An 18,420-nucleotide genomic window follows, 5' to 3' on the forward strand; every position below is an offset into this window, starting at 1 on the left:
CTCTCAGCTCTAAATCCACCATTGCATTCTACATTGTGGTGCTGGGGCTGGAACTCAGCTAATGACATTTTTTTTTTTTTTTTTTGCCAGCTGGCTTCCTGTTAGGTTCAACAATAGGCTGTATTAGACTACAGGGAACTCGGAAAGCAGAGGGAGTGAAGGGACTTGCGTTCGTTCCTGATTGCTTCTTGATTCTCTCTGTCACCCTGGTAATGGCAACTTGTTCTAGCCATATTTTCCCCCCTCACTCTCAGAATTAGCATCTGGGCAGTGCCCTTTCCTTGGAGGGTTGAGTCCTAGCTCCAAGAGGTCTGACCTCTGAGCTTCCAGATTCTGATAATTCTAACCTCTTCCTCCCATCTCCCAGCCCTAGTCTTTTGTGGTATCTGCTTTCTATAGTTATTATCTCTGACATTTCCATGTTTCTTTTGTGCTTTTCCAGATCTCCAACACAGATTTAACTTATTGTTACGCTAAAGTCTCTTAGTGTAATTTCTGCCTTTCTTAATGGCTGGATCTTACACAACTGAATATGATTTAGGGCTCCATCCAGTTACTCTCTAACTATAATAGGATTTTCTTCATAGACTTTTCATAATCTGTATTTCAAAAAAAATTTTTTGTTTTGCTTTCTCATAATCTGTCTCCACTTGGATATGAGTCTTGGTCTCACTCATCACTGTATCCTCAGGGCCTAGCATGGAGCCTTGCATACTGTAGGAACTTAATATATGCTTGTTAAATAAATTATTGAATTATTACAAAAGACTACAGGAGACATATTGCTAACTGACCATACAAAATGGCCAGAATTGAGCAACTTTTTAACCTCTTGGTTCTAGGCCAAGTTATAAATGAACTCTATAATGATGTAACTCTGTTATAGACAGTTGAGCTCAACACTTCTTATAAGCCTGTTAGAATACAATGTATTATTTAACATAGATCCACCCATCATCATTGGGATAATAAGATACATAATTTATTTGCTTTGAATTCTGTATGTACATAAATCCCTACTTTCTATAATTAGGAATAATAATGACTTACCTATTAGGGTTTCATGAAGATCAAGAGTTGGTTATGGGTTAGATCAAAGTTTTTTTGGTTAGCAAATAATTTAAAAAACAAAAGCCATCCAAAGAACCCACTTGCTGTAACATGCAACATCACTTAATAGCATTTACTTGGTAAATGTAATCTGCTTATATTCTTTTTTTCATTGTGTGTTACATGATTTGAAACAACCAAAGCACAGAACCAAGAAAGCAGGTTAAAAAGGAACTGCTTACAAGGATTTACCATAGCACAGGGAATTATATTCAATATCTTGTAATAACCTATAATGAAATATAATCTGCAAAAACCCACACCTGATTCACTATGCTGTACACCTGAAACTAATGCAATATTGTAAATCAACTATACTTCAATAAAATAAAAACTACAATGTCTAAGATGAGAATTGCACTCGATAGGATTAATAGTAGATTAGACATTGCAGAAGAAAAGAGTAGTGAACTTAAAGCATAGCAATAGAGCCCATCCAAAATGAAAGACACAATGAGAAAAAGAGTCCCCCCCAAATTAAGAGCATCTGTGAACTGTGGGACAATTTCAAGTTCGCTCATGTGCAGATAACTGGAGTATCTGAAAGAGAGAAGAGAGTGGGGCAAACAGAAAAAGTATTTAAAGAAATAACTGAAAACTTTACAAACATGATGAAAATGATAAATCCATAGATCCAAGAAGCTCAATAAACCTCAACCTCAATAAACTGCACCAACACACGTCATGATCAAACTGATCAAAAACAATGACAAAGAAAAAAGTCTTAAGAGCAGCCAGAGAAAAAATATATGCTATGTACAGAGGAACAAAGATAAGGATGACAGCAGATTTCTCATTGGAAACAATGCAAGCAAAAAGAGAGCCATCTTTAAAGTAATGAAAGGAAAACACTATAAACCTGGAGTTCTATACACAGCAAAAATCTCTCTCAAAAACAAAAGCAAAACAAATACTTTTTCAGACATGCAAAAGCTTAAAGAATATATCACCAGCGGACCCACACAACAATTTTAAAGGAACTCCTTCAGGCAACAGAAAAATGATACCAGATGGAAATGTGGATCCACACCAAAGAATGAAGAACCCCAGAAATGGTTAACTACATAAATAAATATACACAATTCTTTCTGAAAGTCAAGCTCTGAAGGGAACAAGAAAGACTGGGTAATTGCTATGGGTAGGCAGTGGGCTAAGGGAGGTTTTCATTTTTGTTTTTAGGACATAGGAGAATTTTAAGGCTGTATAAAGCTGATGGGAAAGCATGTAAGCAGGGAGAGGTGACACTATAGGTTAGATAGAGCAGAGTATAGGGCTTGGGCAGAAAGGTGGGGTCCTTGACAAAAGAGGGTCGAGCACTTCTTTGTGACCTACAGAAGGGGCTGGGTGTCTGGGCAGAGAGTCTGTCAATTTTGTGGGGGTGGCAGTCTTGCTGTAGACTTTGGTGGATAAGTATGTACTGCTTGTATAATCATAAGAAAAAACAAACAAACATGAAAAAAAGGAATTGCTTAACTTCCACACAGCTATAAGCAAGAATCTAAAAACACCTTATAATCTTTTATTGAAACACCAACTACTAAGACAAAGAATTGTAATACATCATACATACATAATTTTAAAATAATTTTGGTCAAATAATGCAAATAGATTACATGACGTTGACTTTCACTGTGCCGAGTAGAACCATTTTATTGACCCTTAAGTTTTAAATTAAATTTCCCTTGAATCTACCTCAAATGTGTTCATATTTTATTTTTTTTCCCTTTTCTAATTCAGAAAGAAAAATGTTCCTTTACTTCTCCAGCCTAACTGGGCCATCAGTGTCCTTTAATCCAGCCCTTCCTTCCTCTTCTCCTTTCCCCATCTGGAACCTCACTCTCAAATGTTTAATATGCCCACTACTATTGTTTTTCAAACAAAAATCTTTTCTTCATCTTGTTAACGGTTCAAGCTACCATCCTGTGTCTATCTTTCTTTCCTCATGCCCAAGTTCCAAATATTTCATAGTCACGGTTTCTATTTTGCTATCTGGCTATTGCCTTCAACCCATTATTTGAAATTGCACTCCTGCAGCTCACAAATGATTGCCTGATCAATACATTCTTTTGAGCCCTCATTCTTCGTGACATTTATTTTTGACAGTTGGTTATCTTTCCTTCTTGAAACTCCCCTCCCTTGTTCTGGGACACTGCAGTACCCTGTTTCTTCTCTTCTACAAACTGCTCTTCATTTCATTACATCCATGGCTTTTTCCTCCAACACTCCAAAATGAGGTGCTTCCCAAGGCTCTGTCCTCTTTTCTTGGCAAGTCCTTCCTTAATAATCTTTCCTATCTACCCTTACGTTTCAAATACTACCTTCATGTGAAGGATCCCCAATGTTATATTCAGCCTGTATCTCTTCTGTGAACTCCTAACCTATACTTTCAAATGCCAACAGGACATGGCTACCTTAGGGCCCCTCTGACATCTCAAACACATGTCTAAACTTACCAGCTCCTCCACAAAATCCATGTTTCTGACTTTCTTTTTTTTTGTTTCTTGTTGAACATGTTCTCAGTCAGCCAAGACTAAAGACTTTGAATCATCTCTTATTCGTCTAACTTCCTTTCCAACACTTGTAATCAGTCATAAAATTCTTTCCATTTTTTAGGTCCAGAGGCACACTCAGATGTCATGACCTTCCTATCACCATTACCCCTCTAGCATTATGGTTAAGGCTATTATCACCCCTCACCTGCACAATAATGATCACTTCTTAATTGGTGTCTCTCTTCAGTTTTTCCCCAGTCCAGTCTATCCTATTCAATGCTGCCAGAGCATTTTTTTCCCCCCAAAAATGATCCTAATACTTCCCTGATCAAGAATCTCTAATGGTTTAATTGTCTCTAGAATAAATCTAGACTCCTTACCCTGGTATTCAAGAAGTTCATAGTTTGGGCCTCAAACATGTACTTTTTTGGTCTTACAAATGTATCAATTTTCTGTTTCTATGGCTTAGTGTTTGGGAATATGGACTCTGAAGCCAGATTGTTAAGTTTGAATCCTGGCTCCTCCTTTTATTAGCTGTGTCACCCTGGACAAGTTTCTTAACCTCTCTGTGCCTCAGTTTCCTCAACCTCTCTCTGCCTCAGTTTCCTCATCTATAATAGGAATAATAACACTTACAGGGTTGTTGTGAAAATTAAACATATGAAAAGTGCTTAGAAAAGTGCCTGGTAAGCTCTGTATAATGTTTCATGGAACAAATATTTACTTTTGCCTATCCATATGCACATATGCCAGGAACTCTAAGGATTTGGGGATAATATCAGTAAACAAAACAAACAAAAATCATTGCCCTTGTGGATCTTAAATTCTATAATAAAAATAACAATTATTATTAATTGTACATTCTGTTTCTAGAATACCCTTCTTCCTGCATTATCACCTTTAAAATTCCACCTTGACTTCAAGACCCACTAAAATTTCTTACTCCTTGAAATCTTACCTTGTAGAAGGTTCTCATTTGAACTCCTCCAACTCTTTAATCTGAATTACAGCATTTATCACATTTTACACATTCTACCATGTTATTATCAAATATCAAACATATCAAATAGTATGCTTACTTGCACATGTTTTTTTAATCTTCCTTGATGGACTGTAATGTTAGCAATTATCCCTATTCATTCTTGTAAATAGTATAGCATGATGTACCTTGGACTCAGGCACACAGTATATGCTTAATAAATATTTCTTGGATGAATGTAGGTAAAGAACTCCTTGCATGAGCTTTCATTTGACCTCTATTAATTAACCTTATCTTCTTTAATTGAACATATAAACTAAATTTAAAATATAGAACATTTTATTTTCAACTTTGGAAATATCAAGTATAAGTATCAAATATTTATTGTTTACAAATTGGCTTTTTTCATTACCATCATTTGGCACCTTGTCTACTAGTAGGCTAGTTTTTGTTGTTTGCTTTACTAAGTACTCTATAGCATATTTAATGTCCCCTGTTACCACTGTTTGGAAAGTGCCCCTAAGTTTTTATTAAAGAAGCCATTGTGGATAGCATATATTTCAACTGTATTTTCTATAGTCAGTACAGATTTTTCCCATTTTTCACTTCCAAACATGATAAAAAAAAATGTCCAGGTACTCATCTGCCATTGTATGGTTCATTACTTATTTTCCCCCTCTATTCCAAGGAACTGTAGATGTTTGAAATTTGTTTTTATGACATCTGAAATAAAAATGTAGTTTTTTTCTAAATTATCAACTATCTTTCCTCTAAATTTGCTTGCTATTCTCCAGCTATGACTGGAAAGACCAGACCAACTACAGGTTCTCTCCTACTTTCTAATCTGTATTTGCACAAATGCTACAGTAAAATATAGATTATATTTTAAAAAATCTCCTTTATACCACTTAACCTTGCTAAGCCATCTTAACTATTCCTTTTATCCAGGCAGAACCCCATCAGAATGGCATAACAATCTTCTCTTTTTTTTATTAACAAGGCCAACACACACTGGATTTTAAATAATGATCGAGGATTTTTTTTATTCATTAAGTTTCAGTATCATTACAGAAAATGTTATGGTACAGAGTTGTTTAACATTGTTTTTTCTTTGCTCTTGATTTCCACATGAATGCTGGTAACACTAATATCTGTACAAGATCAGTCTTTGCTTTTATTTTTTATTCTGTACAATTTTAAATGTATTGGTTAAAAAGGCTGTCAGCACTTAAGGAAGCATTCCCCCCCACCCCAGTTTGTTTGTTCAAATAAAAGGTATCCAGTTACTGCCCAAGAGTACTGTGCCATGAGGCTACTGGGATGCGAGGCCCCCCCACCCCCGAATGCTCTGCGGGGATGGTTCTCCTTGAGGCAGGGCAGGGCCACCACCCAGTCACTCTTTGTTTGGCACTGTGCACATAAACACGAGATACATGATAAAGAACAAGCAAAAGCTCTCTGTAAAGCGGTTATGAAGCATACTAGGAAGGGAAATCCAAGTGTTGCCTACGCTAGTATAAATAAGCAGACAGCCTTGATTTAAGAGCATAAGTAGTTGTATTTTAAAGATGAGAAAAACACAAGTTCTGCAGGCACCTACTGCTGTCTACTAAAAGCTATCGCTATCAGACCTAGCATTGAACACACAAAGCAATTTGCAAGAAAGGAAAAATTTGCTTTGATATAATCAGAATAGAGTTGTCTGTTAAGATTTATTTTTAGGTGTTTTTTTCTTTAAAAGGTATTTAAATTCTTTTGAAATATAGTTCAAGATGTTGACCAAAAAAAAAAAAAAGATGTTGACCATACAGATCAACTTTTATCCAAATCAGAAAAACTAGCTGTGCCGTTGCATATTACAGGATACAGTCAATGGTATGTAGACATGCATCAAAGCTTTCTCCCGCTGGTGACCATCATAGCCGTCCGATGACCATGACGTCCACCACCTCGCCCTTGTGGAGCTCCACGTACTGCTCTGTCTTTGGAGGAAGCATCAATAATCCGTTGGCGCTGCGCATGCTCATCAGACGGCTGCTCATCTGATTACCTAGGAGGAAATACTCTCATTACAGCAGCATCAGCGTCATGGTGTATGCATGCGCAGCCCTTGCAGTCCTTTTCAGAATAAAAACTGATGAACAGAAACACAGGTCTTCAGGAGGAAGAGAGATGATCAGACTTCCCAGTACCTTTTTCAGGTAACCTTGCTACTGTATCCTACTACCTTCTCACTGAACTTTAAAAATAAACATTACAAATTACTGCTTAAAAGAACAAAACCAAAATTTTACAGCATTGTGGAAAATACCATAGAATTTCTCAATTCAGGCTAAAATGTGACATGTGTCTGAAAAGACAGGCTTTTAAACCCTATTAAAATAATAATGATAATAACAGCAGTGGCTACCATTTCTTTAGTATTTACTAAGTACCAGACAAGGTGGTAGACCTTTTACTCAGCTACCTTATTTAATTCTCAACGACTCAAAAGAGGTTAGATAACTTGCCTAGGGTCCTACTAATTAGTTGGCGGCCAATTTGAATGCAAGTCTGATGGCAAAGCCCATCAGCAACCTACTCACTGTGCTAGCTGATGTTTGTACTTGATAGGACTTCTGTTTAATTTTTTCTGGAATCCCATCAAAAGTCAGGTAAAATATGACTAGAGAAGTTGGGGATAAAAGTTTAAAGTCTACAGCAGGTAACTTCAGAACTCTGAATTATCAACGTTGATTTCTCAGTCCTTAAATCTTACCAATATCTAGTGTATAGTAAAGGCTACAGAGAATCACACTCTAATTGGGCTTTAATCTCACACTGATGGGTGGCAGAGCCACAGTCCCCTCCTTTTCCTACAATCAAAGTTATGCTCAGAACTTACTGGTTGAACAAACAGATAAAAATCTTCTGTAATTTTAGATTTGTATTTCAAATGTTTATCTAGAAAATATGGCTCCATGGAATAACAAAATCTTTATTTTATTTTTTTACTCTTGTCCTGTTATGCTACACTGTTTTAGGAATAAGTTAACATCTAATCTTTCAAAAGGGAAAATGTACAATAATTACAAAATTAGGTATACTCAAGGAAGGAGGTTATACATAAATTTGTGTTTTAACAGGATGGGTGTATAGAGATACCTGCAGGTGTGAATGACTAACCTGTACTCTGTGCCCAAGGTAGTGGTTCTTGGTGATGCCAAGTCAGTATACACCGATGGTATTCTGGGCGAGGATCCAGTTTTACATCACATGATAACTACAGAAAAACGAGGAAAAGAAAACAAACTTGATCACCTGATCATCTCTTAAAACTACAGGGTGGTGGCAGTTGTGCAAAGAGTTCAATGGACATGGAAATATCTTGGCATTCTGCTGTCTCCACAACTGCCACCTTATGTTCTTAATACAGGAAGTCCAGAGGTTGCGTTGCTCTGGTGAAAAGAGAAAAGAAGGCTAAGAAGTTGGTACCCGCAGTAGGAAAAATGGCAGATGAAAAATATAAAGTCTATTTTTGAATTCTAATTTTACCTCTGACCTGTGAATTAAGAAATCAAAGCAGATGTTTTAACACTGAAAATAAAGGAGGTAGACCTACACAAACATACAAGCTCAACATCCATTTATCGGTGTGTCATCCAACTGTCCATCCATCCATCCATCCATCCATCCATCCATCCAGTAAAGATTTACTGAGGTGCTAATTCAGCTACTCATTCATACACTTATCTTTAATATGAAAGGGATACTTTCTTTTTAAAATTTTTATTGGAGTATAGTTGATTGACAATTTGTATTGGTTTTAGGTGTACAGTAAAGTGAATCAGGTATACATATACATATATCCACTCTATTTTAGATTCTTTTCCCATATAGGCCATTACAGAGTACTGAGTAGAGTTCCCTGTGCTATAGAGTAGGTCCTTATTAGTTATCTATTTTACAATAGTGTGTATAGGTCAACCCCAATCTTCCAATTTATCCTTCCTCACCTCCCCCCTTATCCCCAGGTAACCCTAAGTTTGTTTTCTACATCTGTAACTCTATTTCTGTTTTGTAGATAAGTTCATTTGTACCCTTTTTTAAGATTCCACATATAAGTGATATCCTATGATATTTGTCTTTGTCTGACTTACTGATCTCTAGGTCCATCCATGTTGCTGCAAATGGCATGATTTCATTCTTTTTTATGGCTGAGTAATATTCCATTGTATATATGTACCACATCTTCTTTATCCATTCCTCTGTTGATGGACATTTAGGTTGCTTCCATGTCCTGGCTATTGTAAATAGTGCTGCAATAAACACTGGGGTGGATGTATCTTCTCAAATTATGGTTTTCTCCGGATATATGCCCAGGAGTGGGATTGCTGGATCATATGGTAGCTCTATTTTCAGTTTTTTAGGGAATCTCCACACAGTTCTCCATAGTAGCTGTACCAGTACATTCCCACCAACAGTGTAGGAGGGTTCCCTTTTCTCCACACCCTCTCCAGCAGTTATTGTTGTTAGATTTTTTGATGATGGCCATTCTGACTATCGCCTTGTAGTTTTGATTTGCGCTTCTCTAATAATGAGTGATATTGAGCATCTTTTCATGTGCCCCCTGGCCATCTATATGTCTTCATTGGAGAAATGTCTATTTAACTCCTCTGCCTATTTTTTGATTGAGTTGTCTGTTTTTTTGATATTGAGTTGCATGAGGTATTTGTATATTTTAGAGATTAATCAAAAGGGATAGTTACTTTCTTTTCTCTTGATTATCAGATTATCAGATTATCCTATAATCAGGACTGATTATATCAGTCCCAATACTGATAAACAATCTCATTAAAGCAAATAAAAGTAGTCTCATAAAAGTTATACCACTATGGTTTGGTCACATCACTGGCACTAAAAGAATTCCTCTGAATGAGTCTTTGCTATGGAATGGCATCTTTCATATCTTTGTAACAAAGCCAATTTCTGTTCACACACATTATACAGAATGACCAATCAACCTTCAACCTGGAGCCACTGTTTTTTTTTTTTTATCTATGTCATTAAATTCATCCTGAAATCTGATCGAGGTGATAATGTGTTGGTAGCAGGTGCCTAAAAGGTATGACTTGAACAAGTTTATACAGTACATATTATGATCTATAGCCCATCAAAGATTAGTTCAATGTTAGTGAAAACAAGACTCATTCCAATGCATGAGAATTAACATTTTCCATTAGCATAATAATCGTTTAAGTTACTCTATCTGAAAATGGTCTAGAAATCCTTTACTCAACTAAAACAGATATTGCTTAGATTAAATGATACAGTTAAAACTTGACCTGGAAATTTCTATTGAAGTGAGTTTATCTCTAATCCATTCTGGTTACTTTGTTTTAAAATATTCTAATAATCTAATTAGAATATTAAAACATTCTAAATTTATGCTTTTTCTCTGGAATCCAGAATAAAATTCAATTCTACGGTGTTTCTCCTTGATTAAATCACACTCTACTCTTTCACATGATATTACTTATGTTTATACCCTATTTCATATCTACTGGGGGGTAACTTGCCATCGTTCCTAAATTATTCTGTGCTTACCTGAGGACAAAAATCTATCTTTCAACCTGAGTGTGTGTGTGTGTGTGTGTGTGTGTGTGTGTGTGTGTGTGTGTTCTCCAGTACTAAACCACAAGAGCTATTCATGTGGCTGTGTCATTTGCTAAGTGTTTAAGGTTTTTCCCCAGCAATGGCACTGACTGGCTCATGGAAGTACAGTGGAGCAAATACTGTACTGGGAAGATATCGGCACCTAGGTTCTACTCCCAGTTCTACTGCTAACCGATGTGCTGTATTGGTAACTTAGTTTGCTTTCCCATACCTGTTTGTTCATCTACAAAATGGGGTTGTTTGTTTTAAAGGAAGATATTTGTTAATTTAATAAACAAGAATCAATTGCATCAAATTAAAGTGAATGAAATTTTTTCACAGCCTCACAAACAGCTGTTCCTTTTGTAGCAAGAGATGAAGCTAATTAGATTTTTATGGTATTTTACTGAAATGCAGAATACTTTATTCACCAATATATTTAGTTACACTGACATTATAGTTCTGGTATATTACATCAGTTAACTTAAGAAAGCACCTATTTACTATAAGCTTCAGTGCTTATAAGAATGATGTACCATGAGTAAACATACACATATATCAATATTTTGGTGGAAAAACACTGCAAATGGTGGATGTTTCACTTCTGCAGATTTCTTCTACTCTTTCAAAATGGGGCAGTGAGCTGTGGACTAGGAGTCCTCTGTTTCCTTTGAATATTTTGCTGGCACACAGTAGTCACTCAAGATATAAAATTGTATTATTTGGTATAGTATTATATGGTATGCTCTACATGTAAATGTCTAAGAGAGAGAATGAGAAAAAAAAAGAAAGGTCAATGAAATGAGCTGATAAGCCACAGACTGGGAGAAAATAATTGTAAAAAACACACCTGATAAAGGTCTGTTATCCAAAATACACAAACAATTCTTAAAACTCAATAATAAGAAGATGAACAACCCAATTAAAAACTGGGCAAAAGAACTGAGCACCTTACCAAAGAAGATATACACATGAGAAGTAAGCATATGGAAAAATGTTCAACATCATAAGTCATTAGGAAATTGCAAATTAAAACAACAATGAGATATCACTAGATACTTACTAGAAAGGCCAAAAATCCAAAACACTGGCCACACCAAATCCTACTGAGAATGTGGAAGAACAGGGACTCTTATTCACTATGGTGGGAATGCAAAATGGTATAGCTCCTTTGGAAGACATTATGGCAGTTTCTTACAAAACTAAATATATTCTTATGATACAGTCCAGCAATCACAGTCCTTGGTATTTACCCAAGTGAACTGAAAGTTTATGTTCATACAAAAACCTGCACACAAATGTTTATAGAAGATTTATTCATAATTGCCAAAATTTGGAAGCAACCAAGATACCCTTCAGTAGGTGAATGGACAAACAGTGGTATATCCAGAGAATGGAGTATTATTCCTTGCTAAAAAGAAATGAGCTATCTGGCCGTGAAAAGACACGGAGGAACAAACGCATATTAATAAGTGAAAGAAGACAATCTGAAAAGGTAACATACTGTATGATTCCAACAATACGACATTCTGGAAAAGGCAAAACTATGGAGACAGTAAAAAGTTCAAGGGTGAGCAGGGAGGGAGGAACGAATAGGCAGAGCACAGAGAGTTTTTAGGGTTGTGAAACTGTACGATACTACAATGGTAGATACATGTAACTGTACATTTGTCAAGACCCCTAGAATACACAACACTGAAAGTAAACCCTAATGTAAACTATGGACTTTGGGTGATAATGATGTGCCACTGTAGGTTCATTGATTGTAACAAATGTACCACTGTGGTGCAGGACGTCAACAGCTGGGAAGGTTGTGTGTGTAAGGATGGGGTGGGGAGGAGGAGTAATACAGGAACTCTCTGTAGTTTCCACTTAATTTTGTTATGAACCTAAATGTGCTCTAAAAACAAAATTTGTTACTTAAAAAAAGGGGAGAATATTTTTTTCCTTCCTCTTTGTCCTGTCCATCTTTTAGAGAAGTGACCTCAAAGAATTATCTAATACAGTAAATAATTAATTGCAAACACAGTGTAATAGAGCACAAAGAAGTAAATAATCAACCCTTCTTAGGGACACTGAGAAAGGCTTCACAGAGGGCATGATGCCTGAGTCTTATGACTAAGGAATTTTCCAAGCTGAGAAAAGAGATGGGGGTGATTAGGAGAGAACCTCCTAGGAAGGAGATCTCACGTCCATTCTGGAGGCAGTAAAAAGCTTGGTATGGTCAGAGTGCAGGACGGGAAGCAGATGAAGCTGGAGGGGAAAACAGGCCTTGGGATGGAGGGCCTCCTGTGCTCACTTGAGCAGTTTGGATTTAACCCTGCGGTCATGGGAAGCATTGAAGAATTTTAATTGGAGATGCTGACATGATTAGAGTTAGAAAAGGGATTTAAAAGGAGGCAGGATTAGAAGAGAAACCATTAAACATTGGAGCCATCATTCAAACCAGCTTATTTGGCTACAAAACACAGGGGATGTGGATGGTGGAGGGTGCTTTAGGAGAATGGTGAAGATCTGGAAGACTGCAGTAAGGAATGGAGAAAGCTGATCCACAGGATATAAAAGGATCATCAAGGGGAATTTTGGCCCCTGCTGAGGTTTGTAAATTGGAAGTGATAACTTGAACAGCTGTACTCTCTTCTCTAGTTGTACTCAGTGCCCTGGGAATAAAAGTGAAGGACGAAAAAGGGAAGATTGATCTAAGTTTGTGGATTCTTAGAGTGACTACAGTTCATGGAAGAAGAGACAAAAAAAATTTGAGGGTGTTAGAAAAACACTGAAGTGATACACCACAGGATTTAGGTTGGATGAGGAAAGGGGTAAAGCCAGAAGGGGCTTATGGAAAGGGAAAAGGGCAGGGGTTATAGGAGTGTTTAAATTCTTTTATATATACTGGTAGGTAACTTGCCATTGTTCCTAAACTGTATACCAGAGTTGGTGATTTTTGAGATGGAGCACTTCATGGTATTAAAAAGGATATGTGTACTGAGTTGCTGAAGCAGAAATAAAGTTATTTAGAATTATGGAAATAAAGCAACTGATGGTAAGAGGTGAGGGAGAGAAGACTTTTAGACGATTGCCAAAGACCTGAAAGTCTTGGGAAGGTTTGATGGTGGTAATGAGGGGAAGGTGAAAGCTCCAGGAGACTCAGGGAAGAGGCTGGACTAAGCTGCACAGATTGGAGTAGAGAGTTTGTGAGAAAACAGATGACCAGAGGGGATTCTATTAGAGTGGAGGTCCCACGTGACATGCTCCAGGCCCTGGTTGGTACTAAGGGCCCGGACTCTGCTCAAGTCTGGTCAAAACTTCCAAAGAGTGGTTAAAGGAGCTTTACACTAACTTTTAAAAGTACTAGAGAAGTTATGAGGCACTGATTTCATTAGTCCAACAGAGAGGTGCTCAAGCTCATCGGCCTTATAAATCATCTAAAATTTATCAAGTAACTTTAAAAATTCTTACACCTGTTGGTACAGATCAGTTTTAAGTTAATTTTTCCAAAGTTTCTATAACCTAGTTATATTTTTCATCTCCAAATAATAATAAAACTGGTTTATATTTCTTATAAATCATAGACAGTTCTATCATTTTCAATATCTGTTTTTTAATCAATCCATAGGCCATTATATTCTCATATAACAGGTATCCAATTATACCTTTTGATGTTCAATGACTGATCTTTTTTAAAGCTGAATAATGCTCCATTGTACACATACACTTCATTTTCCCTATCCATTCATCTGTTGTTGGAAATTTGGGTTGTTTCCTTATCTTTGTATAGTGAACTATGCTATAATGAACACTGGGGTGCAAATATCTGTTTGAGATCCTGATTTCAATTCTTTTGGACATATACCCAGAAGTGAGATTGCTGGATGATATAGTAGTTCTACTTTTAATTTCTGAGTAACCTCCATACTGTTTTCCATGAGGCAACATGGATAAACCTAGAGGACACGATGCTAAGTGAAATAAGCTAGTTACAAAAATACTGCATGATTCCACTTATAGGAAGTATCTAAAATAGTCACTCACAGAGGCAGAGAATAGCATGGTGGTTGTCAGGGGCTGAGGGGAGGAGGGAAGGGAAATTGTTGCTCAATGGATATAAAGTTTCTGTTATGCAAGGTGAATACGTTTTAAAGAATCTGCTGTACAACATATTACCTATAGTTACCTATGTGGTATTGTGCACTTTAAAACACTTTAAGAGGATAGTTCTCACATTAAATGTTCTTAGCATGAAATAAACAAACAAATCAAAGAACACAAAGAAATGTTTGGAGGTGATGGATATGTTTAGTACCTTGATTGTGATGACGGTATCACAGGTGTTTGCATATGTCCAAATTCATCAAAATGTCTACATTAAATATGTGCAATTTATGTATATCAATTATACCTTAGTAAAGCTTAAAAGAAAGAAAAGCAGTGATTTAGTATTATAGTTTAAATTGCCAGGAAAATTGTTCATTAGTTATTACATAGAAACTGTGTTACATAATTAGTTTACTAGTAGTAGTAAAGCAAACTGAAGTTAGTGTTGGTGGAGATGGGGACTCTAATTTCTGAGTGACTTTTACTGCAGGTATAATTCCTTAGCCTTAGTGGTCCTTTTTCCAAACAATATGGTCTCCCTTTTCTTCTGCTTCACTAGATTCTCTTTCTTGTCTTTTTTTTTTTTTTTTTTTTTTTTTTGCGGTACGCGGGCCTCTCACTGCTGTGGCCTCTCCCGTTGCAGAGCACAGGCTCCGGACGCGCAGGCTCAGTGGCCATGGCTCACGGGCCCAGACGCTCCGTGGCATGTGGGATCTTCCCGGACCGGGGCACGAACCCGTGTCCCCTGCATCGGCAGGCGGACTCTCAACCACTGCGCCACCAGGGAAGCCCTCTTGTCCTTTAATTGTCTTTTTTTGAACTGTTTAAAATTTATCAGCGGGGTCACAGAAAAAGTGATCAGCTAAATTGCTGTTCTCTCTAAGTTTACATAGGGGAAATTCTTGTCCCTCCTTCCATATAGGTTTAGTATTAGTTTAGTATTCTATTGACCATTTTGTCATGACATATCCACTCCTAAATGGACTTCCAGCTGGAGAAAATTATTCACTTTAGGAGTCATGGAATAATGTGGGAAGGGAATAAAAGGGACTCCTTTCCCTCTGTTTTCTATCATGAAGAGGGGACTATAACCACATTTTTCCTCAAAACTAATATAAAATTCTAGATGTTTGTTTTGGGCAGTTAAAAAATCATATCCTAATTTGTTATTAGGCTTCAATTTTGCTTTCCGGTCATTAGAAAACATTACCCTGGCTTTGATGATGGTTGGCCGAGGATCCAAGATGCCTTGCATCTTTCTCAGTGCAGGCACAACAAAGAGATTGCAGGTGACCACGGCTGACACAGGATTCCCTGAAAGTCAACCAAGCAGTTATTTATAGTACACACATAAAAATTTGCCGTATAATTATGACTGTCTATACCTTCAGGTATCATAGAGAGTGAAATGACTAACCACTAGCATTCCTCTTCTGAATCACCTTGAATCCAAAAGGTTGCCAGAATAGAGCTGTAGTCAACCAAATGCCAAAGAGGGTGTAAATATTTGGATCTAGCAGTGAAACGCAGAGACTTCTGATGCACAGAAGCTGTTTGACACCATTTATATCTGTTTTCCGGAGAGCTGTACATTGAAAGCCTTTAGTAATGAATTTGCACTTGCTATTTTTAAAATGTTCTAAAATTACCATAGTAGTACATGCTCAGTGCAAAAAAAAATTAGCAAGTAGGATAAGAATAAAGAAATTTACCCCAAATCCCCTCTAACCAAAAATTTCTTTAAACTAAAAAAAAAAAAACAATGATTTAAGACGTGAAGGACTTGAAGGCGAATACTCTTAGGAATTGAATTATGTTCCCCTCGAATTCATATGTTGAAGTCTTAACTCCCAATGTGGCTGTATTTGGAGAAAGGACCTCTAAAGAGTAACCAAAATTAAATGAGGTTGTAAGGGTGAGGCCCTAATCCAACAGGACTGGTGTCCTTATAAAAAGAGGAAGAAACACGAGGAGTGTGTATACACAGAAGAAAGGCCATGTGAAGACACTGAGAGAAGGTGGCCATCTGCAAGCAAGGAAAAAAGATCGTAACAGAAACCAACCTTGCTGGCACCTTGATCTTAGACTTTCAGTCTTCAGAACTGTGAGAAAATAAATTCCTGTTGTTTAAGCCACCCAGTCTGTGATATTCTGTTATGGCAGCCTGAGCAGATTAATACAAATACCAAGTCTTTTTTGCAGTTATAAGAAAAATTTGAGGAATTCAATTGTACCTCTCCAAGAAGAAATCTGGGTGTGTCATGCACTTCAAAGAGAGGTATGGTGGGCTATGAAAAAAATGACTGAGCTGAGAATAACAGATTTAGCTTCTTGTGTGGTATTGTTAACTAACCAAGCCATGCGACCCAGGCAAGAGTTCCAAACCTTTCTGGGTCTAACGTTACTCATCCACAAAATGAAAGGTTTGGATTATATGATTCTTAATATTCCTTTTGGTTTTAAAATTCAAATTTTACTAATACTTTTATACAGTGGTATGTGAGTATGCATATATATAGAGAGAGAGGGGGTGGGGAATGCTTATTATATTTTAGGTTACCTTGGCCTGGCTTTGTGCTGCTAATTTCATCATCAAAATAAAAGCAATGGTCAGTTTAGCCTATTACTAGCTAAAAGCATACCTTTAGTTTTCTTCTACCCACAAAAGCAGTTAAGAATAGATTTTTTTTAAGTTGTTAAAAAAATCTGTGATGAGTGACATTGATTATTTCAATAGAAAAAGTGAGTTGGCCCACAGGACAGCAGACTCTTTTTTTTTTTTTTTTTTTGCGGGCTCAAAATATAAACAGATGGAAATTTTTCTGGAAAATCAAAAAAAGGAAAAATAAAAGAAAAATAAATAAGAAAGCTATTGTTCAACAATGATTACAGTATTCTTGTAATGCTACTGTTTTATAAAATTACTCTATAAAAAATGAATTGCTCTATATAAGAAAAGGGACTGGAAAAATCAACACCAAGAAAATTGCAAATAGTGGTTATTTCAGGGGGAGGGAGATTATGGATAACATTTCTTAATGCTTATCTGTGTTTTCTAATGTTTTTACAGTGAACACATGTTACTATAGTAATTTTAAAAAGTTAAAAAAAGAACAAGGAGATAACACATAACTTTTCAACTGCGTTAGAACTTATCAAGATTAGTAATGGCTTTAATTGCAAGGCCCTTAAGAAACCAAAAAATCCAATTCTGAGTTTTCAAATCCTTATAAAAAGAACCACTTTGCTGGTTCTACAATCTGAATATGTGAATTGTTGCTGCCCTCTTTTGGTACTTTCAGGCTGAGCAGTCAAAATCTCAAAATAAAGCAGCAATTTGAAAATAGGCTATTTAATTATAACTTCTTTGGCAGATCAACAACACTTAGTAATGGCAAAATAGGCTCCCACTATAACATACTTTGTAGGTCAAGTCATATCTTCTGTAGACAACAAAAACAGTCTCTTCTAGTCAAAATGAAGCTAGGAAGATGATTACATTTCTCTGTATAATGGTCTTCAGAGTATCTAGGGATGTATTAAAGGCCCTAAGGAGTTTTGTACCACAGAAATCATTAGAGGACTAAAACTTTATTTACATGACCTCGCTCTTAAAATTTCCTATGTGAGAGAAACATACTCTCTTTTATGCTTACAGATAGGGGCTTTAAACATGTTTTTAAAGTTCTAAAATTTTCTGCCTGCCTTCTTTTCTTTCTATCTCTATTTTGAGCTTTATTTAATATAAAAAAGCAGGTAAATATCCCAAAGCCACCAGACTTGTACATATGAAAGGAATAAGTAGGTTATTTTCTAAAGGAATCTATGCCAAAAAATAGAGAATGGGACACTGCTACAGATCAGAGGATAATTTTTAAAATTGAAAAAAATAAGTAGATACATGAAACTTCTAAACTGCTTTAGAATTTATCAAGATTAGTAATGGCTTTAAAATCTGGCTTTAAATGCACAGCCAAAGTCCAAAAATTGTAAACTGAACCACTTTGCTTTTTCTATAATCTGAACATGTGAGTTTCTGCTCACGTGGGAGAGGGTGGGGATAATGATGTGGTCAGACTGATGATGCCTGGGATTTGGCTGAGAAGCATC

At 36.5% G+C, this 18,420-nt stretch overlaps 1 protein-coding gene across 3 annotated transcripts in view; it reads right to left on the bottom strand.

Annotated features, from left to right (window-relative positions):
* Window positions 1-5,597: 5,597 nt before the first annotated feature.
* The window catches only part of GPHN (gephyrin), a 618,338-nt gene continuing 605,515 nt past the window's right edge, over window positions 5,598-18,420 (bottom strand). For 2 of the 3 annotated variants that reach the window (XM_007449022.1, XM_007449020.1), the window contains 3 exons: window positions 15,521-15,624; window positions 7,747-7,843; window positions 5,598-6,631 (listed from right to left, as the gene is read on the bottom strand). In XM_007449022.1, coding sequence (XP_007449084.1) covers window positions 6,498-6,631; window positions 7,747-7,843; window positions 15,521-15,624 — 335 coding nt within the window. In that variant the 3' untranslated portion in view covers window positions 5,598-6,497. The remainder of the gene's footprint in view (window positions 6,632-7,746; window positions 7,844-15,520; window positions 15,625-18,420) is intronic. The other variant, XM_007449021.1, reaches the window with a different exon arrangement.

Source organism: Lipotes vexillifer, unplaced genomic scaffold, assembly GCF_000442215.2.
Source record: "Lipotes vexillifer unplaced genomic scaffold, Lipotes_vexillifer_v1.1 scaffold629, whole genome shotgun sequence".
Classification (NCBI taxonomy): Eukaryota; Metazoa; Chordata; class Mammalia; order Artiodactyla; family Lipotidae; genus Lipotes; species Lipotes vexillifer.